Source organism: Neodiprion fabricii, unplaced genomic scaffold (assembly GCF_021155785.1).
Source record: "Neodiprion fabricii isolate iyNeoFabr1 unplaced genomic scaffold, iyNeoFabr1.1 ptg000080l, whole genome shotgun sequence".
Taxonomy (NCBI): domain Eukaryota; kingdom Metazoa; phylum Arthropoda; class Insecta; order Hymenoptera; family Diprionidae; genus Neodiprion; species Neodiprion fabricii.
Genome location: NW_025791622.1, coordinates 1 through 27,641, shown reverse-complemented (window position 1 = coordinate 27,641; position 27,641 = coordinate 1). Strand labels below are relative to the sequence as shown.

At 38.1% G+C, this 27,641-nt stretch overlaps 4 protein-coding genes across 4 annotated transcripts; all 4 read right to left on the bottom strand.

Annotated features, from left to right (window-relative positions):
- Positions 1–2,470: 2,470 nt before the first annotated feature.
- LOC124187541 (dnaJ homolog subfamily C member 21-like) lies at positions 2,471–4,246 on the bottom strand (the record flags this gene model as incomplete). The annotated part of the gene is made up of 1 exon (XM_046579699.1): positions 2,471–4,246. A coding segment is annotated over exon 1 (1,741 nt), but the record flags the coding sequence as incomplete, so codon positions are not given.
- An 843-nt stretch (positions 4,247–5,089) lies between these two features.
- Positions 5,090–12,271, bottom strand: LOC124187540 (dnaJ homolog subfamily C member 21-like). The gene is made up of 2 exons (XM_046579698.1): positions 10,496–12,271; positions 5,090–5,124 (listed from the first exon to the last, which is right to left on the bottom strand). Exons 1-2 carry the CDS (start codon positions 12,234–12,236, stop codon positions 5,090–5,092), a joined length of 1,776 nt encoding a protein of 591 aa, XP_046435654.1. The 5' UTR covers positions 12,237–12,271.
- Positions 12,272–13,114: 843 nt separating this feature from the next.
- LOC124187539 (dnaJ homolog subfamily C member 21-like) lies at positions 13,115–20,296 on the bottom strand. The gene is made up of 2 exons (XM_046579697.1): positions 18,521–20,296; positions 13,115–13,149 (listed from the first exon to the last, which is right to left on the bottom strand). The coding sequence occupies exons 1-2, from the start codon at positions 20,259–20,261 to the stop codon at positions 13,115–13,117; spliced, it is 1,776 nt and encodes a 591-aa protein (XP_046435653.1). The 5' UTR covers positions 20,262–20,296.
- An 843-nt stretch (positions 20,297–21,139) lies between these two features.
- LOC124187538 (dnaJ homolog subfamily C member 21-like) lies at positions 21,140–27,592 on the bottom strand (the record flags this gene model as incomplete). Its single annotated transcript, XM_046579696.1, has 2 exons — positions 21,140–21,174; positions 26,546–27,592. Coding segments are annotated over 2 exons (1,082 nt in total), but the record flags the coding sequence as incomplete, so codon positions are not given.
- Between the last annotated feature and the right edge of the window lie 49 nt (positions 27,593–27,641).

Sequence of the window (27,641 nt, the reverse complement as noted above, 5' to 3'; positions counted from 1 at the left end):
TGTTCGTAAGAATTTTAAATAATTTCCGACAAAATAGATTCAAAAGCGAAGATGGGAGTGAATTTCTTACTGTATTCCATCATGTTGGGTCTTTTAGACGGATCACCCGTATGACAATCGTACATAATTTCTCAACATCGTTCTTTTTGTCACTTTTAGTAGCCGGTTTCGAATGAGCTTCGCGTTTTTTGCTCTTTATCAGTTGTCACGGGAGACGTGCTCATTTGTTACGCAAATATCGTGGTTTATTGTAACAACTTGATCCGAGCACCGTGTTGATTGCGGGTGACCATGATTCGACTCAAACGGTAGTTGATAATTGTTTTATCAATGTCCGTGCGCGACGCGTGTCAGCCACGGCGCTGAATGACTTGTGCTCAGAACCTTGCAGTATCAAGTTTACGCACAAAACGCGCGGTTAAATTTGAATTTACGAATTCTTGTAATACAAAAAATTCAAGAAAGAAATAGTGGGAATGCTGTGCCGGATAGGCAATTGAAATAGAACTAATTTCTCCGAAAAGTCGAGCTGTCCAATGAGTAAAGACTGGAAATTTCGAATTTTACAATTCAACGACTTTACTGTGTCGACTGCGCAAGGTCAAGAGAGGGAGAAAGATGTTGGAATTGCCAAATTCTGAATTTCCAAAGGCATGCGCATCTTACGCATTTCAATTAAAAAGCGAAATTTATCAAAAAGAAAAATGTATTCACGTGGAATTCACTCCGACTAAATTAGAGAAATCCGAAGTTATTACGATTCCACATTCGTTACAGATCATCGAAGCATGAGTTTCATTGACAGTAAGTTAAATTTGCGCAGTAATAAAATTGTCATTTGAATAACTACAATACATACGTTAGTATTTGACCAGTGAAAATAAGCTCACTTGTGCTCGTTTCCACACCACCGCAAGCGGTAGAACACCCGGCGCGTTTTTTTTTTTCACGTGGTATCCCCAGTAGGCCTACTCCACGGAGAACAGTTGGAAGATCGATCTTGCGTTCTTTGAAAAATTGCAAATGACTTTTTTTACCATGTTAATTGTGATATATTGTTGTTCCCAGTCAGTTTATTTGCAGCAGAAATCCCAGACCTTTCCAAACAAAAATACTACTTGTAAATATTTTTCTGGAAATTAGGTAAGACTCGCTGACCCCCAAACACAAGATCGTTCGGGAATTTATTATCACGTCGCCCAGATTATATACTCTTCACAGGATTGTCTTAAGGGGGTATTCTGGTTTAGAAATTCGAAAAATTCGATTTTTTTCTGGCCATATTTTCAAAGCTTAGAGTTTTAAGAATATGTCCGTAAGAGGATTTTTCAAAATTCTCATTCTTTTCAAATTTACAGCTTCATTTGTCACGCGCCGACTAAACCGGTCGGCGGTCCGGCCGGAACGAATGAACATTACACAGTAGGCAAACAATGATTAAGAAGAATCAGTTAAAAAAGGTCTTTTGTAGTCGATATTTTCTTAGAAAAAAACAAAATCTCACGTTTGAAGTGGAAAAATGGGGCAGGGATCGCTGCTTAGGAAAATGTAAGTATAACACGCCATTAAACGAATCAGACTCCGCGAAACTCGACCTCAAACTTTAAACGCGTTTTTCTCAAAACTACTATTTTCGATACGGTTGGTACGATATCCCAAGTTCTAATCAACCAATTTACTTGCAATTTGGCACGGAGCTTCTGTATATATTAGAGCATCGCGGAAAGAAGCGTGCTTGCGAAAAATTTTTTTTGTTTTACTATGTTTTAAAAATTCTGAAAGTTGAAAAAACCAGGGAAAAAACGCGACTCATTTTTCACACCGCCGCCATTTTATGAAAAATTCTTCTCCTCAAAAACCCACACGTAGTGCGATAACTACATCCTTCTTCTTTAAGAATTTAAAAAAAAAAAATTTGTTTCAGATCACTGGAAGGACTAGAATCCTGCCAACCAAGACACGCCATTTTTTTGTGAGCCCCCAATTTGCCGGCCTGCAGATTTTTCAATTTTCATTATTTTTTAACTAATTTGACTTTTTTATACTCTTAAAATATCAATAAATAACTGGTAAAAGAAAATGGATACGAAAAATATTTATTGGTTTTTTTTTTTTTTTTCAGCATCCGAAAAACACCTAAAATTCGGGCGTCCAAACCAGAATAGCCCTTAAACATTTTAAAAATGATAAATTAAATTCGGCATATATGAAAAATAACCGGCCTCCATATAATAATCATACATCTCATTCTTTGGTAAATTCCGGATATGGATAAAATGACCAGTCTCCGCAAAATGATCATATAATTCATTCTTGATTAGATAGTCTACTCCACATAGAATACACAAGTGATATAAATCCAGAACGCTTTCTTCCCATGACCCTTCTCTCTTTTTTTCCTTCTTGTCCTTGCGTCTGCTCTCATCAGAGCTTAACTTCTGAATTCTTCTTGCTTCCTTTGCTCTCTTACCTTTAGATTTTTTTGTACTTTGAGTTAATAATCTGGCATCTACTTCAAAGCTCAAGTCAGTATCGTCAAAATTTACTTTGTTGCCTTTAGTAAAATTGTCAATCGTTTCTGGGACAGTGTGATATTTGTTGTCAAGAGTTGCTTCCTTTTGTTTTTGTTTCCTTCGCTGTTTCTTGGACCACCCAAAATGAGCATCTAGTTCTTGCTCATCGTCGGTTGTTTGTTCAAGAATGACTTTTTGAACATTTTTACGCTTTTTGTTCTTACTTTTGCGAGATTTTTCTGTCATATGTAACACTGGGTTGTCAAGTTCGTTCTCTTGGTCTGATATCAATTTACATTCAGGAATCACTATATTCATGTTATCGTGTATTTTAATTACTATAAGAAAGTCTTCCGGTTCTGGGCCTGTGGCTAGTTCAACACCTTGTTTTTTCACAAGCTTATTTGTATTTTTTTCACTTGTAGAACTTGATTCACTATCCGAAATCATTTCTTCATTTGATGTACTTCGCTGGTTGCCTTTCGCATTCACATCGATATTCTCACTGCGGTTCATCAAGAGATCTCGTATTTCTCGGCTTATTGCCAATATCACACTTTTCCGGTTTCGACTTATCAAACAAATATTTCTTTTGCTACCGCATTTAAAATTCAATTCAAAGTCCGAATTGTACTTTCGAATACTGCATTCAAATTCCATATTTTCATCAGCCATGAAGGAGGCTATCATGGTTGAAACATTATCGTCGTGTTTCTTGGAATTTTCGTGATTCGTAAATGCTTTCTGTGTCTTGTATATTTTGCTGCAAGCAACGCAATACAGGGTGTTACTATCCGTATCATCGGCATCTTTAGAATCTATATTTGAAGTTAATTCCTCTCCAAACTCAGCAGCAAGATTTGCTTCAATAACCTTTAAATCTTGTTCGATATTAGAAAACTTTGACCATTCCGGCTCGGTATAACTTTCCAGTTCTTTTTGTCTCTGGATCAGTTGTTGCCTTCTCCGTTCTTGTGTTTTTTCGGTATTTTCTTTAGCTCTTTCTGCCAGGATTTTTGCATGCGCTTTAACTCGTTTATCACGCTTGCGAACGAATGCTACAAGGTTCCGAACTTGTTCATTGCGTTCTTTTTTAGCCTTATCTCTAATTTTCTTGTTCTCCTTTTCTGCCAATCTTAAAGCACGTCTGTTTGGGGTATCACGAATATCGTATGTATCTAGCCAAGCAAATGACCTCTTTGTCGAATAGCTTTGCCAATATGCATAAAATTTGTGAACATCGTGATATGAGCTAGTGGAATTCCCAAAACCAGATACTTCATCGTCCAAATCTTCTTCTTTGCAAAACTCTGATTCTTCAGCAGTCAGTTGTTCAAAAACTTTTCCATAAACCGTGTAAAATTCTTTTTCGCCATCGCCATAGCCCTCATAACAGCTCGCAGTAAAGTATTGGAACAAATCGATCGAATCATCTTTGTAATTCCCTCCTATCCCTCCTTTCAAAATAGCTTCTCGGTGATTGTCATACCAGGCTCGTTCTTGCGGATCACTTAAGACCTCCCATGCTCGTTGGACGATTTGAAATTGTTCTTTAGCATCTTCAGTATTGTCGAAATTCTTATCAGGATGGCATTCCAGTGCTAGTTTTCTGTACGCTTTTTTCAAATCGTCGTCTGACGCATCTCTCGAAACGCCGAGTACTTCGTAGTGGCACTTCATACTTTCTGGGTATTTCATATAACGATGTGAAGATATGTTGGATATTTTACTAACAACTGAAATCTCTTTTGATGAGATTGTTGAAAGCAATAAGCAGCATCACCAAGGTCGAGATATCAAAGATTAACTTTCGTATAAAGTCAATTATTCAATTTTCGGTATATATTTCGAACGTACTGTGAACTATGTCCGCAGCGTTGACTGAAGATACATCCAGCGTCGACTGAGGACACGGAACGACTGATAGCCTCATGGGACTTTTCGTAATAGGGTGGGGGCGTTATGAGTTCATCGTCAAGCGACGCCCTCTGCATCGTGTCGTGCGCGCGCAACCCAGTCCGACAAACTGTCGTGCGCGCGCAACCCAGTCCGACAAACGATCGGTACGTAAAAACGACAAGGACTGGTGTTACCATCGTTCACAGCGTGTATTCAAATTTTGCAGAGTCGAACGACGTATCTATCCATCTATCTATCTATACTTTTCAACTATACAAGTTCATTTGAGCCAAATTCAGTAATGTTAATGCAACTCCATCAGATCGACAAAAATAATGTTATCTAAATAGATGCAAAATAAATATACACCTGGTTTCCTGTTTATAGAGTTAGAAACCTTTTCTTGATGCGAACGATAGGAGAAATAGTCGAAGAAGTTAACCAAAGGATGAAGATGTATAGTTGTTCCTTATGTAATGTGTTTACTGTGACGCTGATTTTTACTGCACCTCGGTCGCCGAGGTTATTTATCTTAACTAAACGTGAACTCAACTAAACGCAAGCGTGACGCATTCGAACTCAAACTTTCTCAAAGCTCTGAAAAAAGGTATTTGCTAATTTGAACACTCCATTTCGGCAATTTGCGACCTAGACGAGAGACGACACTGAAAAATCCGTTACCGTAACTCAACCTTGTAGAGCGGAATTCGGGCTGCAATTGAATTAAAAAACGAAAAAGACTTAACTCCAAATCGTGACTCTACTCAATATTCTCGCCAACTTAAAATTTATTCAACTCCATAACGCGCAACTCAGACTACCGTCACCAAGCAAAAGTATCGGCAAACAAATTTCGAGTACTTTTCGACAATGCAAATCCAAAACGGCTAGTCGTTATTCGGCAAGCCGTTACTCGATGACTCTAGTAATTCAGTCACGAGGATATAAGCAGCGCTTACCGTTCTACATCCACGCAACAAATTCTCTAATCCCCTCGTGATTTTTGGCGGCTCCATTGGTTCGCAAAGCTCCAAAAAGCGACTATCTCGTAATATCGCCAGAACTTGAGTGATTTACAAAATCGACGACCTGCCGCAACACGGATCTCGGTACGCAATGCCCTACGTGACGTCATACCTACAAGAATACGCAATAATCGATCCGTCATCGATTTCGTAGATTGCGCAACTCGACGCGAACCTGTCGTAGCATCGCGGCGCAGAACTTAACGTTAGATCGCAATTTCGTCATCCGCACAGCTCCATGATGGCTTGGTGGTGATCGGGGTGGTCCTCCCTCGTCGCTAGTCGGTCCTTCGCAAAGTCTACTCATATGACCTGGTTATACGAGTGGCTTTTCGTGACCCGAGAAGGTATATGAGTCAGGATTTCGTCGGGGAAGGTCACATGTGACAAAGGTGACAGGTGAAAAACCGTTGAGGTTCTTTTAGCGACGATTCGGCTGGGTCTGGCCAGCCATTATCAGGATTAAAGGACATGGCTACCATCGAGGAAGTGCTGCCATAAAATCACTTCTTCGATGGCAGCCGTATAACGAATACCTGAGCGCTTAGGAATGTCCTTTAATCCTGATAATGGCTAGCTAGGCCCAGCCGAAATGTCGCTAGAAAAACCTTGACGGTTTTTCACCTTTCAAAATTGACCTTCCCCGACGAATTTCTCACACAATTACCCGGTTAGTTTATGACTCTGTCCGCTGACCCCCAAACACCAGATTGTTCAGAAATTTATTAACAAATGGCCCAGATTATAATTGCCCACATCCGTCCGCTTCATTATACATTTATGGCAGTGCCCGTGTTGATTATTAGGGATTTCGAGTTTGAAAATATAATACATATACCCGACAAAGTCGATACTACATTACCCGCAATTTCTACACTTTGCCGTTAACCCCTAATAATAATATTAAGGATGTGCAGGATAGCAATTTGGCCGGATATCCGGCCATACAATATCCATCAATAGCGAGTCATTTTTGAATTTTATTTCTTCAGAAAAGTGAAGTACATTATAATCAAGGTACCTTCTGTATTGAGAATCCCCATGCTGAATGGTAATTTGCGGACATCTCGTAAACTTTGACGATATTTCTTAGTCGGAATTATAGGAAACGCTCATTATATTTTAAGATGTTATTCACGACAAAATAATTATCTTCTCCTACTTTCATGAAGAAATTCATGAAACATTGTCAAAATGCACGAAGTGTCCACAAATTACCTGTCTGTACTGGAATTTTTGTTACAAGAAGATTCTCCGTATAGTGATAATGATATGACTCGCGATTCTGTCGTTCAGGACGAAAGTTGAATGATTACCGAGCGTTGTAGTGTTGAGGAGGTGAAATTCATAGATTATTATGAATAAACGGGAATGAAAATCATTCATTGTCAATTCGGTAGAAAATTACTAGTTAAATGTTGAAAGTCCGAGAGACAGAAGTTACAGTATCAATCCAATTGTTGGAACATGCAACCCAAACGTGCGTAATTAAAAAGTGACATCGATAAAAAGTCTGTGAATAAGGTTTTACCGATGTAAAGTAAATTAATAACAATTGAACGTAATTTAATGTACGTCAATCCCACGTTCCACTCAGGAAACTTTTTTGAAAAACGATGATAACTAATTACAGTTATAAATTGGATATGAGAAACTATAACGACTGACGTAAAGATGGGTATTCCGGATTATTTGTAATCAAATCCTTATCAATTATATACGGATGGTTTCATGCTGAACTGTTTATCGCTCGAATGAATGCGTCAAAAGTCTTGGCAAGAAGTTTGGATACGTGCAGGCTTTGAAGTTCGATATTTCTGTAAAAAAAACATAGCGGAAAAGTTGTAAGACCTTTCGGAAGCTTCAAGAGCGTTCTTCTACTTCCAACAATCCATTGGTCTTTTCTGAGACAAGATTCTGATCTATCCCAGTATTTCTACAGATTTCCGCAAACAGAATTTAAAAATTTGGCAGGCTTAGGTAGAAGAATAATTTCACGAAGCGAGGAGGGGACATTGGTGGAATGTTAATGAGTTACATAATATGTGTTAAAATTGCAAGAAACTTGTTTGAAATTCATGTAATTGTTTAGAAATCATCCAAGAAATATGCGTCGTTGATGAGTTATTGGAACAGCATCGGGTTCCCGTGGTGGGCTGATTGACCGTTTTGGGGAAATATACACAAGTCCGTTAAATTCACGAATTCACGAATGTATCGTAGATACGACCTTTTGGACACACTATTCTATTCATAATCAGATCCCAAGTAACAATAATGTGATAATCAGCCGTTGAAAATTATTCCCACTGAAGTAGTAATATTTTTCAATGCAACCGATTTGTGATATGCGTTACTGACGAATCTCTTCCTTTCTATGGCGAGCAATGAATCAACACGTATAATATGACGAAACATTTCTTTGGTGATACCTAATTGGGTCTCAAATCAGTTGATAATATTATAAGATGCAAGTTATCGTATTAGTTGCCTTTCTTTTTATTTATGTAAGTACAATGATTTATTGCAATACGTATTCAACAGTAGATTCGGTTAAGTAATCTGGAAAATCAAGCGGGTATAGAAATTGTTCGTAAGAATTTTAAATAATTTCCGACAAAATAGATTCAAAAGCGAAGATGGGAGTGAATTTCTTACTGTATTCCATCATGTTGGGTCTTTTAGACGGATCACCCGTATGACAATCGTACATAATTTCTCAACATCGTTCTTTTTGTCACTTTTAGTAGCCGGTTTCGAATGAGCTTCGCGTTTTTTGCTCTTTATCAGTTGTCACGGGAGACGTGCTCATTTGTTACGCAAATATCGTGGTTTATTGTAACAACTTGATCCGAGCACCGTGTTGATTGCGGGTGACCATGATTCGACTCAAACGGTAGTTGATAATTGTTTTATCAATGTCCGTGCGCGACGCGTGTCAGCCACGGCGCTGAATGACTTGTGCTCAGAACCTTGCAGTATCAAGTTTACGCACAAAACGCGCGGTTAAATTTGAATTTACGAATTCTTGTAATACAAAAAATTCAAGAAAGAAATAGTGGGAATGCTGTGCCGGATAGGCAATTGAAATAGAACTAATTTCTCCGAAAAGTCGAGCTGTCCAATGAGTAAAGACTGGAAATTTCGAATTTTACAATTCAACGACTTTACTGTGTCGACTGCGCAAGGTCAAGAGAGGGAGAAAGATGTTGGAATTGCCAAATTCTGAATTTCCAAAGGCATGCGCATCTTACGCATTTCAATTAAAAAGCGAAATTTATCAAAAAGAAAAATGTATTCACGTGGAATTCACTCCGACTAAATTAGAGAAATCCGAAGTTATTACGATTCCACATTCGTTACAGATCATCGAAGCATGAGTTTCATTGACAGTAAGTTAAATTTGCGCAGTAATAAAATTGTCATTTGAATAACTACAATACATACGTTAGTATTTGACCAGTGAAAATAAGCTCACTTGTGCTCGTTTCCACACCACCGCAAGCGGTAGAACACCCGGCGCGTTTTTTTTTTTCACGTGGTATCCCCAGTAGGCCTACTCCACGGAGAACAGTTGGAAGATCGATCTTGCGTTCTTTGAAAAATTGCAAATGACTTTTTTTACCATGTTAATTGTGATATATTGTTGTTCCCAGTCAGTTTATTTGCAGCAGAAATCCCAGACCTTTCCAAACAAAAATACTACTTGTAAATATTTTTCTGGAAATTAGGTAAGACTCGCTGACCCCCAAACACAAGATCGTTCGGGAATTTATTATCACGTCGCCCAGATTATATACTCTTCACAGGATTGTCTTAAGGGGGTATTCTGGTTTAGAAATTCGAAAAATTCGATTTTTTTCTGGCCATATTTTCAAAGCTTAGAGTTTTAAGAATATGTCCTTAAGAGGATTTTTCAAAATTCTCATTCTTTTCAAATTTACAGCTTCATTTGTCACGCGCCGACTAAACCGGTCGGCGGTCCGGCCGGAACGAATGAACATTACACAGTAGGCAAACAATGATTAAGAAGAATCAGTTAAAAAAGGTCTTTTGTAGTCGATATTTTCTTAGAAAAAAACAAAATCTCACGTTTGAAGTGGAAAAATGGGGCAGGGATCGCTGCTTAGGAAAATGTAAGTATAACACGCCATTAAACGAATCAGACTCCGCGAAACTCGACCTCAAACTTTAAACGCGTTTTTCTCAAAACTACTATTTTCGATACGGTTGGTACGATATCCCAAGTTCTAATCAACCAATTTACTTGCAATTTGGCACGGAGCTTCTGTATATATTAGAGCATCGCGTAAAGAAGCGTGCTTGCGAAAAATTTTTTTTGTTTTACTATGTTTTAAAAATTCTGAAAGTTGAAAAAACCAGGGAAAAAACGCGACTCATTTTTCACACCGCCGCCATTTTATGAAAAATTCTTCTCCTCAAAAACCCACACGTAGTGCGATAACTACATCCTTCTTCTTTAAGAATTTAAAAAAAAAAAATTTGTTTCAGATCACTGGAAGGACTAGAATCCTGCCAACCAAGACACGCCATTTTTTTGTGAGCCCCCAATTTGCCGGCCTGCAGATTTTTCAATTTTCATTATTTTTTAACTAATTTGACTTTTTTATACTCTTAAAATATCAATAAATAACTGGTAAAAGAAAATGGATACGAAAAATATTTATTGGTTTTTTTTTTTTTTTTCAGCATCCGAAAAACACCTAAAATTCGGGCGTCCAAACCAGAATAGCCCTTAAACATTTTAAAAATGATAAATTAAATTCGGCATATATGAAAAATAACCGGCCTCCATATAATAATCATACATCTCATTCTTTGGTAAATTCCGGATATGGATAAAATGACCAGTCTCCGCAAAATGATCATATAATTCATTCTTGATTAGATAGTCTACTCCACATAGAATACACAAGTGATATAAATCCAGAACGCTTTCTTCCCATGACCCTTCTCTCTTTTTTTCCTTCTTGTCCTTGCGTCTGCTCTCATCAGAGCTTAACTTCTGAATTCTTCTTGCTTCCTTTGCTCTCTTACCTTTAGATTTTTTTGTACTTTGAGTTAATAATCTGGCATCTACTTCAAAGCTCAAGTCAGTATCGTCAAAATTTACTTTGTTGCCTTTAGTAAAATTGTCAATCGTTTCTGGGACAGTGTGATATTTGTTGTCAAGAGTTGCTTCCTTTTGTTTTTGTTTCCTTCGCTGTTTCTTGGACCACCCAAAATGAGCATCTAGTTCTTGCTCATCGTCGGTTGTTTGTTCAAGAATGACTTTTTGAACATTTTTACGCTTTTTGTTCTTACTTTTGCGAGATTTTTCTGTCATATGTAACACTGGGTTGTCAAGTTCGTTCTCTTGGTCTGATATCAATTTACATTCAGGAATCACTATATTCATGTTATCGTGTATTTTAATTACTATAAGAAAGTCTTCCGGTTCTGGGCCTGTGGCTAGTTCAACACCTTGTTTTTTCACAAGCTTATTTGTATTTTTTTCACTTGTAGAACTTGATTCACTATCCGAAATCATTTCTTCATTTGATGTACTTCGCTGGTTGCCTTTCGCATTCACATCGATATTCTCACTGCGGTTCATCAAGAGATCTCGTATTTCTCGGCTTATTGCCAATATCACACTTTTCCGGTTTCGACTTATCAAACAAATATTTCTTTTGCTACCGCATTTAAAATTCAATTCAAAGTCCGAATTGTACTTTCGAATACTGCATTCAAATTCCATATTTTCATCAGCCATGAAGGAGGCTATCATGGTTGAAACATTATCGTCGTGTTTCTTGGAATTTTCGTGATTCGTAAATGCTTTCTGTGTCTTGTATATTTTGCTGCAAGCAACGCAATACAGGGTGTTACTATCCGTATCATCGGCATCTTTAGAATCTATATTTGAAGTTAATTCCTCTCCAAACTCAGCAGCAAGATTTGCTTCAATAACCTTTAAATCTTGTTCGATATTAGAAAACTTTGACCATTCCGGCTCGGTATAACTTTCCAGTTCTTTTTGTCTCTGGATCAGTTGTTGCCTTCTCCGTTCTTGTGTTTTTTCGGTATTTTCTTTAGCTCTTTCTGCCAGGATTTTTGCATGCGCTTTAACTCGTTTATCACGCTTGCGAACGAATGCTACAAGGTTCCGAACTTGTTCATTGCGTTCTTTTTTAGCCTTATCTCTAATTTTCTTGTTCTCCTTTTCTGCCAATCTTAAAGCACGTCTGTTTGGGGTATCACGAATATCGTATGTATCTAGCCAAGCAAATGACCTCTTTGTCGAATAGCTTTGCCAATATGCATAAAATTTGTGAACATCGTGATATGAGCTAGTGGAATTCCCAAAACCAGATACTTCATCGTCCAAATCTTCTTCTTTGCAAAACTCTGATTCTTCAGCAGTCAGTTGTTCAAAAACTTTTCCATAAACCGTGTAAAATTCTTTTTCGCCATCGCCATAGCCCTCATAACAGCTCGCAGTAAAGTATTGGAACAAATCGATCGAATCATCTTTGTAATTCCCTCCTATCCCTCCTTTCAAAATAGCTTCTCGGTGATTGTCATACCAGGCTCGTTCTTGCGGATCACTTAAGACCTCCCATGCTCGTTGGACGATTTGAAATTGTTCTTTAGCATCTTCAGTATTGTCGAAATTCTTATCAGGATGGCATTCCAGTGCTAGTTTTCTGTACGCTTTTTTCAAATCGTCGTCTGACGCATCTCTCGAAACGCCGAGTACTTCGTAGTGGCACTTCATACTTTCTGGGTATTTCATATAACGATGTGAAGATATGTTGGATATTTTACTAACAACTGAAATCTCTTTTGATGAGATTGTTGAAAGCAATAAGCAGCATCACCAAGGTCGAGATATCAAAGATTAACTTTCGTATAAAGTCAATTATTCAATTTTCGGTATATATTTCGAACGTACTGTGAACTATGTCCGCAGCGTTGACTGAAGATACATCCAGCGTCGACTGAGGACACGGAACGACTGATAGCCTCATGGGACTTTTCGTAATAGGGTGGGGGCGTTATGAGTTCATCGTCAAGCGACGCCCTCTGCATCGTGTCGTGCGCGCGCAACCCAGTCCGACAAACTGTCGTGCGCGCGCAACCCAGTCCGACAAACGATCGGTACGTAAAAACGACAAGGACTGGTGTTACCATCGTTCACAGCGTGTATTCAAATTTTGCAGAGTCGAACGACGTATCTATCCATCTATCTATCTATACTTTTCAACTATACAAGTTCATTTGAGCCAAATTCAGTAATGTTAATGCAACTCCATCAGATCGACAAAAATAATGTTATCTAAATAGATGCAAAATAAATATACACCTGGTTTCCTGTTTATAGAGTTAGAAACCTTTTCTTGATGCGAACGATAGGAGAAATAGTCGAAGAAGTTAACCAAAGGATGAAGATGTATAGTTGTTCCTTATGTAATGTGTTTACTGTGACGCTGATTTTTACTGCACCTCGGTCGCCGAGGTTATTTATCTTAACTAAACGTGAACTCAACTAAACGCAAGCGTGACGCATTCGAACTCAAACTTTCTCAAAGCTCTGAAAAAAGGTATTTGCTAATTTGAACACTCCATTTCGGCAATTTGCGACCTAGACGAGAGACGACACTGAAAAATCCGTTACCGTAACTCAACCTTGTAGAGCGGAATTCGGGCTGCAATTGAATTAAAAAACGAAAAAGACTTAACTCCAAATCGTGACTCTACTCAATATTCTCGCCAACTTAAAATTTATTCAACTCCATAACGCGCAACTCAGACTACCGTCACCAAGCAAAAGTATCGGCAAACAAATTTCGAGTACTTTTCGACAATGCAAATCCAAAACGGCTAGTCGTTATTCGGCAAGCCGTTACTCGATGACTCTAGTAATTCAGTCACGAGGATATAAGCAGCGCTTACCGTTCTACATCCACGCAACAAATTCTCTAATCCCCTCGTGATTTTTGGCGGCTCCATTGGTTCGCAAAGCTCCAAAAAGCGACTATCTCGTAATATCGCCAGAACTTGAGTGATTTACAAAATCGACGACCTGCCGCAACACGGATCTCGGTACGCAATGCCCTACGTGACGTCATACCTACAAGAATACGCAATAATCGATCCGTCATCGATTTCGTAGATTGCGCAACTCGACGCGAACCTGTCGTAGCATCGCGGCGCAGAACTTAACGTTAGATCGCAATTTCGTCATCCGCACAGCTCCATGATGGCTTGGTGGTGATCGGGGTGGTCCTCCCTCGTCGCTAGTCGGTCCTTCGCAAAGTCTACTCATATGACCTGGTTATACGAGTGGCTTTTCGTGACCCGAGAAGGTATATGAGTCAGGATTTCGTCGGGGAAGGTCACATGTGACAAAGGTGACAGGTGAAAAACCGTTGAGGTTCTTTTAGCGACGATTCGGCTGGGTCTGGCCAGCCATTATCAGGATTAAAGGACATGGCTACCATCGAGGAAGTGCTGCCATAAAATCACTTCTTCGATGGCAGCCGTATAACGAATACCTGAGCGCTTAGGAATGTCCTTTAATCCTGATAATGGCTAGCTAGGCCCAGCCGAAATGTCGCTAGAAAAACCTTGACGGTTTTTCACCTTTCAAAATTGACCTTCCCCGACGAATTTCTCACACAATTACCCGGTTAGTTTATGACTCTGTCCGCTGACCCCCAAACACCAGATTGTTCAGAAATTTATTAACAAATGGCCCAGATTATAATTGCCCACATCCGTCCGCTTCATTATACATTTATGGCAGTGCCCGTGTTGATTATTAGGGATTTCGAGTTTGAAAATATAATACATATACCCGACAAAGTCGATACTACATTACCCGCAATTTCTACACTTTGCCGTTAACCCCTAATAATAATATTAAGGATGTGCAGGATAGCAATTTGGCCGGATATCCGGCCATACAATATCCATCAATAGCGAGTCATTTTTGAATTTTATTTCTTCAGAAAAGTGAAGTACATTATAATCAAGGTACCTTCTGTATTGAGAATCCCCATGCTGAATGGTAATTTGCGGACATCTCGTAAACTTTGACGATATTTCTTAGTCGGAATTATAGGAAACGCTCATTATATTTTAAGATGTTATTCACGACAAAATAATTATCTTCTCCTACTTTCATGAAGAAATTCATGAAACATTGTCAAAATGCACGAAGTGTCCACAAATTACCTGTCTGTACTGGAATTTTTGTTACAAGAAGATTCTCCGTATAGTGATAATGATATGACTCGCGATTCTGTCGTTCAGGACGAAAGTTGAATGATTACCGAGCGTTGTAGTGTTGAGGAGGTGAAATTCATAGATTATTATGAATAAACGGGAATGAAAATCATTCATTGTCAATTCGGTAGAAAATTACTAGTTAAATGTTGAAAGTCCGAGAGACAGAAGTTACAGTATCAATCCAATTGTTGGAACATGCAACCCAAACGTGCGTAATTAAAAAGTGACATCGATAAAAAGTCTGTGAATAAGGTTTTACCGATGTAAAGTAAATTAATAACAATTGAACGTAATTTAATGTACGTCAATCCCACGTTCCACTCAGGAAACTTTTTTGAAAAACGATGATAACTAATTACAGTTATAAATTGGATATGAGAAACTATAACGACTGACGTAAAGATGGGTATTCCGGATTATTTGTAATCAAATCCTTATCAATTATATACGGATGGTTTCATGCTGAACTGTTTATCGCTCGAATGAATGCGTCAAAAGTCTTGGCAAGAAGTTTGGATACGTGCAGGCTTTGAAGTTCGATATTTCTGTAAAAAAAACATAGCGGAAAAGTTGTAAGACCTTTCGGAAGCTTCAAGAGCGTTCTTCTACTTCCAACAATCCATTGGTCTTTTCTGAGACAAGATTCTGATCTATCCCAGTATTTCTACAGATTTCCGCAAACAGAATTTAAAAATTTGGCAGGCTTAGGTAGAAGAATAATTTCACGAAGCGAGGAGGGGACATTGGTGGAATGTTAATGAGTTACATAATATGTGTTAAAATTGCAAGAAACTTGTTTGAAATTCATGTAATTGTTTAGAAATCATCCAAGAAATATGCGTCGTTGATGAGTTATTGGAACAGCATCGGGTTCCCGTGGTGGGCTGATTGACCGTTTTGGGGAAATATACACAAGTCCGTTAAATTCACGAATTCACGAATGTATCGTAGATACGACCTTTTGGACACACTATTCTATTCATAATCAGATCCCAAGTAACAATAATGTGATAATCAGCCGTTGAAAATTATTCCCACTGAAGTAGTAATATTTTTCAATGCAACCGATTTGTGATATGCGTTACTGACGAATCTCTTCCTTTCTATGGCGAGCAATGAATCAACACGTATAATATGACGAAACATTTCTTTGGTGATACCTAATTGGGTCTCAAATCAGTTGATAATATTATAAGATGCAAGTTATCGTATTAGTTGCCTTTCTTTTTATTTATGTAAGTACAATGATTTATTGCAATACGTATTCAACAGTAGATTCGGTTAAGTAATCTGGAAAATCAAGCGGGTATAGAAATTGTTCGTAAGAATTTTAAATAATTTCCGACAAAATAGATTCAAAAGCGAAGATGGGAGTGAATTTCTTACTGTATTCCATCATGTTGGGTCTTTTAGACGGATCACCCGTATGACAATCGTACATAATTTCTCAACATCGTTCTTTTTGTCACTTTTAGTAGCCGGTTTCGAATGAGCTTCGCGTTTTTTGCTCTTTATCAGTTGTCACGGGAGACGTGCTCATTTGTTACGCAAATATCGTGGTTTATTGTAACAACTTGATCCGAGCACCGTGTTGATTGCGGGTGACCATGATTCGACTCAAACGGTAGTTGATAATTGTTTTATCAATGTCCGTGCGCGACGCGTGTCAGCCACGGCGCTGAATGACTTGTGCTCAGAACCTTGCAGTATCAAGTTTACGCACAAAACGCGCGGTTAAATTTGAATTTACGAATTCTTGTAATACAAAAAATTCAAGAAAGAAATAGTGGGAATGCTGTGCCGGATAGGCAATTGAAATAGAACTAATTTCTCCGAAAAGTCGAGCTGTCCAATGAGTAAAGACTGGAAATTTCGAATTTTACAATTCAACGACTTTACTGTGTCGACTGCGCAAGGTCAAGAGAGGGAGAAAGATGTTGGAATTGCCAAATTCTGAATTTCCAAAGGCATGCGCATCTTACGCATTTCAATTAAAAAGCGAAATTTATCAAAAAGAAAAATGTATTCACGTGGAATTCACTCCGACTAAATTAGAGAAATCCGAAGTTATTACGATTCCACATTCGTTACAGATCATCGAAGCATGAGTTTCATTGACAGTAAGTTAAATTTGCGCAGTAATAAAATTGTCATTTGAATAACTACAATACATACGTTAGTATTTGACCAGTGAAAATAAGCTCACTTGTGCTCGTTTCCACACCACCGCAAGCGGTAGAACACCCGGCGCGTTTTTTTTTTTCACGTGGTATCCCCAGTAGGCCTACTCCACGGAGAACAGTTGGAAGATCGATCTTGCGTTCTTTGAAAAATTGCAAATGACTTTTTTTACCATGTTAATTGTGATATATTGTTGTTCCCAGTCAGTTTATTTGCAGCAGAAATCCCAGACCTTTCCAAACAAAAATACTACTTGTAAATATTTTTCTGGAAATTAGGTAAGACTCGCTGACCCCCAAACACAAGATCGTTCGGGAATTTATTATCACGTCGCCCAGATTATATACTCTTCACAGGATTGTCTTAAGGGGGTATTCTGGTTTAGAAATTCGAAAAATTCGATTTTTTTCTGGCCATATTTTCAAAGCTTAGAGTTTTAAGAATATGTCCTTAAGAGGATTTTTCAAAATTCTCATTCTTTTCAAATTTACAGCTTCATTTGTCACGCGCCGACTAAACCGGTCGGCGGTCCGGCCGGAACGAATGAACATTACACAGTAGGCAAACAATGATTAAGAAGAATCAGTTAAAAAAGGTCTTTTGTAGTCGATATTTTCTTAGAAAAAAACAAAATCTCACGTTTGAAGTGGAAAAATGGGGCAGGGATCGCTGCTTAGGAAAATGTAAGTATAACACGCCATTAAACGAATCAGACTCCGCGAAACTCGACCTCAAACTTTAAACGCGTTTTTCTCAAAACTACTATTTTCGATACGGTTGGTACGATATCCCAAGTTCTAATCAACCAATTTACTTGCAATTTGGCACGGAGCTTCTGTATATATTAGAGCATCGCGTAAAGAAGCGTGCTTGCGAAAAATTTTTTTTGTTTTACTATGTTTTAAAAATTCTGAAAGTTGAAAAAACCAGGGAAAAAACGCGACTCATTTTTCACACCGCCGCCATTTTATGAAAAATTCTTCTCCTCAAAAACCCACACGTAGTGCGATAACTACATCCTTCTTCTTTAAGAATTTAAAAAAAAAAAATTTGTTTCAGATCACTGGAAGGACTAGAATCCTGCCAACCAAGACACGCCATTTTTTTGTGAGCCCCCAATTTGCCGGCCTGCAGATTTTTCAATTTTCATTATTTTTTAACTAATTTGACTTTTTTATACTCTTAAAATATCAATAAATAACTGGTAAAAGAAAATGGATACGAAAAATATTTATTGGTTTTTTTTTTTTTTTTCAGCATCCGAAAAACACCTAAAATTCGGGCGTCCAAACCAGAATAGCCCTTAAACATTTTAAAAATGATAAATTAAATTCGGCATATATGAAAAATAACCGGCCTCCATATAATAATCATACATCTCATTCTTTGGTAAATTCCGGATATGGATAAAATGACCAGTCTCCGCAAAATGATCATATAATTCATTCTTGATTAGATAGTCTACTCCACATAGAATACACAAGTGATATAAATCCAGAACGCTTTCTTCCCATGACCCTTCTCTCTTTTTTTCCTTCTTGTCCTTGCGTCTGCTCTCATCAGAGCTTAACTTCTGAATTCTTCTTGCTTCCTTTGCTCTCTTACCTTTAGATTTTTTTGTACTTTGAGTTAATAATCTGGCATCTACTTCAAAGCTCAAGTCAGTATCGTCAAAATTTACTTTGTTGCCTTTAGTAAAATTGTCAATCGTTTCTGGGACAGTGTGATATTTGTTGTCAAGAGTTGCTTCCTTTTGTTTTTGTTTCCTTCGCTGTTTCTTGGACCACCCAAAATGAGCATCTAGTTCTTGCTCATCGTCGGTTGTTTGTTCAAGAATGACTTTTTGAACATTTTTACGCTTTTTGTTCTTACTTTTGCGAGATTTTTCTGTCATATGTAACACTGGGTTGTCAAGTTCGTTCTCTTGGTCTGATATCAATTTACATTCAGGAATCACTATATTCATGTTATCGTGTATTTTAATTACTATAAGAAAGTCTTCCGGTTCTGGGCCTGTGGCTAGTTCAACACCTTGTTTTTTCACAAGCTTATTTGTATTTTTTTCACTTGTAGAACTTGATTCACTATCCGAAATCATTTCTTCATTTGATGTACTTCGCTGGTTGCCTTTCGCATTCACATCGATATTCTCACTGCGGTTCATCAAGAGATCTCGTATTTCTCGGCTTATTGCCAATATCACACTTTTCCGGTTTCGACTTATCAAACAAATATTTCTTTTGCTACCGCATTTAAAATTCAATTCAAAGTCCGAATTGTACTTTCGAATACTGCATTCAAATTCCATATTTTCATCAGCCATGAAGGAGGCTATCATGGTTGAAACATTATCGTCGTGTTTCTTGGAATTTTCGTGATTCGTAAATGCTTTCTGTGTCTTGTATATTTTGCTGCAAGCAACGCAATACAGGGTGTTACTATCCGTATCATCGGCATCTTTAGAATCTATATTTGAAGTTAATTCCTCTCCAAACTCAGCAGCAAGATTTGCTTCAATAACCTTTAAATCTTGTTCGATATTAGAAAACTTTGACCATTCCGGCTCGGTATAACTTTCCAGTTCTTTTTGTCTCTGGATCAGTTGTTGCCTTCTCCGTTCTTGTGTTTTTTCGGTATTTTCTTTAGCTCTTTCTGCCAGGATTTTTGCATGCGCTTTAACTCGTTTATCACGCTTGCGAACGAATGCTACAAGGTTCCGAACTTGTTCATTGCGTTCTTTTTTAGCCTTATCTCTAATTTTCTTGTTCTCCTTTTCTGCCAATCTTAAAGCACGTCTGTTTGGGGTATCACGAATATCGTATGTATCTAGCCAAGCAAATGACCTCTTTGTCGAATAGCTTTGCCAATATGCATAAAATTTGTGAACATCGTGATATGAGCTAGTGGAATTCCCAAAACCAGATACTTCATCGTCCAAATCTTCTTCTTTGCAAAACTCTGATTCTTCAGCAGTCAGTTGTTCAAAAACTTTTCCATAAACCGTGTAAAATTCTTTTTCGCCATCGCCATAGCCCTCATAACAGCTCGCAGTAAAGTATTGGAACAAATCGATCGAATCATCTTTGTAATTCCCTCCTATCCCTCCTTTCAAAATAGCTTCTCGGTGATTGTCATACCAGGCTCGTTCTTGCGGATCACTTAAGACCTCCCATGCTCGTTGGACGATTTGAAATTGTTCTTTAGCATCTTCAGTATTGTCGAAATTCTTATCAGGATGGCATTCCAGTGCTAGTTTTCTGTACGCTTTTTTCAAATCGTCGTCTGACGCATCTCTCGAAACGCCGAGTACTTCGTAGTGGCACTTCATACTTTCTGGGTATTTCATATAACGATGTGAAGATATGTTGGATATTTTACTAACAACTGAAATCTCTTTTGATGAGATTGTTGAAAGCAATAAGCAGCATCACCAAGGTCGAGATATCAAAGATTAACTTTCGTATAAAGTCAATTATTCAATTTTCGGTATATATTTCGAACGTACTGTGAACTATGTCCGCAGCGTTGACTGAAGATACATCCAGCGTCGACTGAGGACACGGAACGACTGATAGCCTCATGGGACTTTTCGTAATAGGGTGGGGGCGTTATGAGTTCATCGTCAAGCGACGCCCTCTGCATCGTGTCGTGCGCGCGCAACCCAGTCCGACAAACTGTCGTGCGCGCGCAACCCAGTCCGACAAACGATCGGTACGTAAAAACGACAAGGACTGGTGTTACCATCGTTCACAGCGTGTATTCAAATTTTGCAGAGTCGAACGACGTATCTATCCATCTATCTATCTATACTTTTCAACTATACAAGTTCATTTGAGCCAAATTCAGTAATGTTAATGCAACTCCATCAGATCGACAAAAATAATGTTATCTAAATAGATGCAAAATAAATATACACCTGGTTTCCTGTTTATAGAGTTAGAAACCTTTTCTTGATGCGAACGATAGGAGAAATAGTCGAAGAAGTTAACCAAAGGATGAAGATGTATAGTTGTTCCTTATGTAATGTGTTTACTGTGACGCTGATTTTTACTGCACCTCGGTCGCCGAGGTTATTTATCTTAACTAAACGTGAACTCAACTAAACGCAAGCGTGACGCATTCGAACTCAAACTTTCTCAAAGCTCTGAAAAAAGGTATTTGCTAATTTGAACACTCCATTTCGGCAATTTGCGACCTAGACGAGAGACGACACTGAAAAATCCGTTACCGTAACTCAACCTTGTAGAGCGGAATTCGGGCTGCAATTGAATTAAAAAACGAAAAAGACTTAACTCCAAATCGTGACTCTACTCAATATTCTCGCCAACTTAAAATTTATTCAACTCCATAACGCGCAACTCAGACTACCGTCACCAAGCAAAAGTATCGGCAAACAAATTTCGAGTACTTTTCGACAATGCAAATCCAAAACGGCTAGTCGTTATTCGGCAAGCCGTTACTCGATGACTCTAGTAATTCAGTCACGAGGATATAAGCAGCGCTTACCGTTCTACATCCACGCAACAAATTCTCTAATCCCCTCGTGATTTTTGGCGGCTCCATTGGTTCGCAAAGCTCCAAAAAGCGACTATCTCGTAATATCGCCAGAACTTGAGTGATTTACAAAATCGACGACCTGCCGCAACACGGATCTCGGTACGCAATGCCCTACGTGACGTCATACCTACAAGAATACGCAATAATCGATCCGTCATCGATTTCGTAGATTGCGCAACTCGACGCGAACCTGTCGTAGCATCGCGGCGCAGAACTTAACGTTAGATCGCAATTTCGTCATCCGCACAGCTCCATGATGGCTTGGTGGTGATCGGGGTGGTCCTCCCTCGTCGCTAGTCGGTCCTTCGCAAAGTCTACTCATATGACCTGGTTATACGAGTGGCTTTTCGTGACCCGAGAAGGTATATGAGTCAGGATTTCGTCGGGGAAGGTCACATGTGACAAAGGTGACAGGTGAAAAACCGTTGAGGTTCTTTTAGCGACGATTCGGCTGGGTCTGGCCAGCCATTATCAGGATTAAAGGACATGGCTACCATCGAGGAAGTGCTGCCATAAAATCACTTCTTCGATGGCAGCCGTATAACGAATACCTGAGCGCTTAGGAATGTCCTTTAATCCTGATAATGGCTAGCTAGGCCCAGCCGAAATGTCGCTAGAAAAACCTTGACGGTTTTTCACCTTTCAAAATTGACCTTCCCCGACGAATTTCTCACACAATTACCCGGTTAGTTTATGACTCTGTCCGCTGACCCCCAAACACCAGATTGTTCAGAAATTTATTAACAAATGGCCCAGATTATAATTGCCCACATCCGTCCGCTTCATTATACATTTATGGCAGTGCCCGTGTTGATTATTAGGGATTTCGAGTTTGAAAATATAATACATATACCCGACAAAGTCGATACTACATTACCCGCAATTTCTACACTTTGCCGTTAACCCCTAATAATAATATTAAGGATGTGCAGGATAGCAATTTGGCCGGATATCCGGCCATACAATATCCATCAATAGCGAGTCATTTTTGAATTTTATTTCTTCAGAAAAGTGAAGTACATTATAATCAAGGTACCTTCTGTATTGAGAATCCCCATGCTGAATGGTAATTTGCGGACATCTCGTAAACTTTGACGATATTTCTTAGTCGGAATTATAGGAAACGCTCATTATATTTTAAGATGTTATTCACGACAAAATAATTATCTTCTCCTACTTTCATGAAGAAATTCATGAAACATTGTCAAAATGCACGAAGTGTCCACAAATTACCTGTCTGTACTGGAATTTTTGTTACAAGAAGATTCTCCGTATAGTGATAATGATATGACTCGCGATTCTGTCGTTCAGGACGAAAGTTGAATGATTACCGAGCGTTGTAGTGTTGAGGAGGTGAAATTCATAGATTATTATGAATAAACGGGAATGAAAATCATTCATTGTCAATTCGGTAGAAAATTACTAGTTAAATGTTGAAAGTCCGAGAGACAGAAGTTACAGTATCAATCCAATTGTTGGAACATGCAACCCAAACGTGCGTAATTAAAAAGTGACATCGATAAAAAGTCTGTGAATAAGGTTTTACCGATGTAAAGTAAATTAATAACAATTGAACGTAATTTAATGTACGTCAATCCCACGTTCCACTCAGGAAACTTTTTTGAAAAACGATGATAACTAATTACAGTTATAAATTGGATATGAGAAACTATAACGACTGACGTAAAGATGGGTATTCCGGATTATTTGTAATCAAATCCTTATCAATTATATACGGATGGTTTCATGCTGAACTGTTTATCGCTCGAATGAATGCGTCAAAAGTCTTGGCAAGAAGTTTGGATACGTGCAGGCTTTGAAGTTCGATATTTCTGTAAAAAAAACATAGCGGAAAAGTTGTAAGACCTTTCGGAAGCTTCAAGAGCGTTCTTCTACTTCCAACAATCCATTGGTCTTTTCTGAGACAAGATTCTGATCTATCCCAGTATTTCTACAGATTTCCGCAAACAGAATTTAAAAATTTGGCAGGCTTAGGTAGAAGAATAATTTCACGAAGCGAGGAGGGGACATTGGTGGAATGTTAATGAGTTACATAATATGTGTTAAAATTGCAAGAAACTTGTTTGAAATTCATGTAATTGTTTAGAAATCATCCAAGAAATATGCGTCGTTGATGAGTTATTGGAACAGCATCGGGTTCCCGTGGTGGGCTGATTGACCGTTTTGGGGAAATATACACAAGTCCGTTAAATTCACGAATTCACGAATGTATCGTAGATACGACCTTTTGGACACACTATTCTATTCATAATCAGATCCCAAGTAACAATAATGTGATAATCAGCCGTTGAAAATTATTCCCACTGAAGTAGTAATATTTTTCAATGCAACCGATTTGTGATATGCGTTACTGACGAATCTCTTCCTTTCTATGGCGAGCAATGAATCAACACGTATAATATGACGAAACATTTCTTTGGTGATACCTAATTGGGTCTCAAATCAGTTGATAATATTATAAGATGCAAGTTATCGTATTAGTTGCCTTTCTTTTTATTTATGTAAGTACAATGATTTATTGCAATACGTATTCAACAGTAGATTCGGTTAAGTAATCTGGAAAATCAAGCGGGTATAGAAATTGTTCGTAAGAATTTTAAATAATTTCCGACAAAATAGATTCAAAAGCGAAGATGGGAGTGAATTTCTTACTGTATTCCATCATGTTGGGTCTTTTAGACGGATCACCCGTATGACAATCGTACATAATTTCTCAACATCGTTCTTTTTGTCACTTTTAGTAGCCGGTTTCGAATGAGCTTCGCGTTTTTTGCTCTTTATCAGTTGTCACGGGAGACGTGCTCATTTGTTACGCAAATATCGTGGTTTATTGTAACAACTTGATCCGAGCACCGTGTTGATTGCGGGTGACCATGATTCGACTCAAACGGTAGTTGATAATTGTTTTATCAATGTCCGTGCGCGACGCGTGTCAGCCACGGCGCTGAATGACTTGTGCTCAGAACCTTGCAGTATCAAGTTTACGCACAAAACGCGCGGTTAAATTTGAATTTACGAATTCTTGTAATACAAAAAATTCAAGAAAGAAATAGTGGGAATGCTGTGCCGGATAGGCAATTGAAATAGAACTAATTTCTCCGAAAAGTCGAGCTGTCCAATGAGTAAAGACTGGAAATTTCGAATTTTACAATTCAACGACTTTACTGTGTCGACTGCGCAAGGTCAAGAGAGGGAGAAAGATGTTGGAATTGCCAAATTCTGAATTTCCAAAGGCATGCGCATCTTACGCATTTCAATTAAAAAGCGAAATTTATCAAAAAGAAAAATGTATTCACGTGGAATTCACTCCGACTAAATTAGAGAAATCCGAAGTTATTACGATTCCACATTCGTTACAGATCATCGAAGCATGAGTTTCATTGACAGTAAGTTAAATTTGCGCAGTAATAAAATTGTCATTTGAATAACTACAATACATACGTTAGTATTTGACCAGTGAAAATAAGCTCACTTGTGCTCGTTTCCACACCACCGCAAGCGGTAGAACACCCGGCGCGTTTTTTTTTTTCACGTGGTATCCCCAGTAGGCCTACTCCACGGAGAACAGTTGGAAGATCGATCTTGCGTTCTTTGAAAAATTGCAAATGACTTTTTTTACCATGTTAATTGTGATATATTGTTGTTCCCAGTCAGTTTATTTGCAGCAGAAATCCCAGACCTTTCCAAACAAAAATACTACTTGTAAATATTTTTCTGGAAATTAGGTAAGACTCGCTGACCCCCAAACACAAGATCGTTCGGGAATTTATTATCACGTCGCCCAGATTATATACTCTTCACAGGATTGTCTTAAGGGGGTATTCTGGTTTAGAAATTCGAAAAATTCGATTTTTTTCTGGCCATATTTTCAAAGCTTAGAGTTTTAAGAATATGTCCGTAAGAGGATTTTTCAAAATTCTCATTCTTTTCAAATTTACAGCTTCATTTGTCACGCGCCGACTAAACCGGTCGGCGGTCCGGCCGGAACGAATGAACATTACACAGTAGGCAAACAATGATTAAGAAGAATCAGTTAAAAAAGGTCTTTTGTAGTCGATATTTTCTTAGAAAAAAACAAAATCTCACGTTTGAAGTGGAAAAATGGGGCAGGGATCGCTGCTTAGGAAAATGTAAGTATAACACGCCATTAAACGAATCAGACTCCGCGAAACTCGACCTCAAACTTTAAACGCGTTTTTCTCAAAACTACTATTTTCGATACGGTTGGTACGATATCCCAAGTTCTAATCAACCAATTTACTTGCAATTTGGCACGGAGCTTCTGTATATATTAGAGCATCGCGTAAAGAAGCGTGCTTGCGAAAAATTTTTTTTGTTTTACTATGTTTTAAAAATTCTGAAAGTTGAAAAAACCAGGGAAAAAACGCGACTCATTTTTCACACCGCCGCCATTTTATGAAAAATTCTTCTCCTCAAAAACCCACACGTAGTGCGATAACTACATCCTTCTTCTTTAAGAATTTAAAAAAAAAAAATTTGTTTCAGATCACTGGAAGGACTAGAATCCTGCCAACCAAGACACGCCATTTTTTTGTGAGCCCCCAATTTGCCGGCCTGCAGATTTTTCAATTTTCATTATTTTTTAACTAATTTGACTTTTTTATACTCTTAAAATATCAATAAATAACTGGTAAAAGAAAATGGATACGAAAAATATTTATTGGTTTTTTTTTTTTTTTTCAGCATCCGAAAAACACCTAAAATTCGGGCGTCCAAACCAGAATAGCCCTTAAACATTTTAAAAATGATAAATTAAATTCGGCATATATGAAAAATAACCGGCCTCCATATAATAATCATACATCTCATTCTTTGGTAAATTCCGGATATGGATAAAATGACCAGTCTCCGCAAAATGATCATATAATTCATTCTTGATTAGATAGTCTACTCCACATAGAATACACAAGTGATATAAATCCAGAACGCTTTCTTCCCATGACCCTTCTCTCTTTTTTTCCTTCTTGTCCTTGCGTCTGCTCTCATCAGAGCTTAACTTCTGAATTCTTCTTGCTTCCTTTGCTCTCTTACCTTTAGATTTTTTTGTACTTTGAGTTAATAATCTGGCATCTACTTCAAAGCTCAAGTCAGTATCGTCAAAATTTACTTTGTTGCCTTTAGTAAAATTGTCAATCGTTTCTGGGACAGTGTGATATTTGTTGTCAAGAGTTGCTTCCTTTTGTTTTTGTTTCCTTCGCTGTTTCTTGGACCACCCAAAATGAGCATCTAGTTCTTGCTCATCGTCGGTTGTTTGTTCAAGAATGACTTTTTGAACATTTTTACGCTTTTTGTTCTTACTTTTGCGAGATTTTTCTGTCATATGTAACACTGGGTTGTCAAGTTCGTTCTCTTGGTCTGATATCAATTTACATTCAGGAATCACTATATTCATGTTATCGTGTATTTTAATTACTATAAGAAAGTCTTCCGGTTCTGGGCCTGTGGCTAGTTCAACACCTTGTTTTTTCACAAGCTTATTTGTATTTTTTTCACTTGTAGAACTTGATTCACTATCCGAAATCATTTCTTCATTTGATGTACTTCGCTGGTTGCCTTTCGCATTCACATCGATATTCTCACTGCGGTTCATCAAGAGATCTCGTATTTCTCGGCTTATTGCCAATATCACACTTTTCCGGTTTCGACTTATCAAACAAATATTTCTTTTGCTACCGCATTTAAAATTCAATTCAAAGTCCGAATTGTACTTTCGAATACTGCATTCAAATTCCATATTTTCATCAGCCATGAAGGAGGCTATCATGGTTGAAACATTATCGTCGTGTTTCTTGGAATTTTCGTGATTCGTAAATGCTTTCTGTGTCTTGTATATTTTGCTGCAAGCAACGCAATACAGGGTGTTACTATCCGTATCATCGGCATCTTTAGAATCTATATTTGAAGTTAATTCCTCTCCAAACTCAGCAGCAAGATTTGCTTCAATAACCTTTAAATCTTGTTCGATATTAGAAAACTTTGACCATTCCGGCTCGGTATAACTTTCCAGTTCTTTTTGTCTCTGGATCAGTTGTTGCCTTCTCCGTTCTTGTGTTTTTTCGGTATTTTCTTTAGCTCTTTCTGCCAGGATTTTTGCATGCGCTTTAACTCGTTTATCACGCTTGCGAAC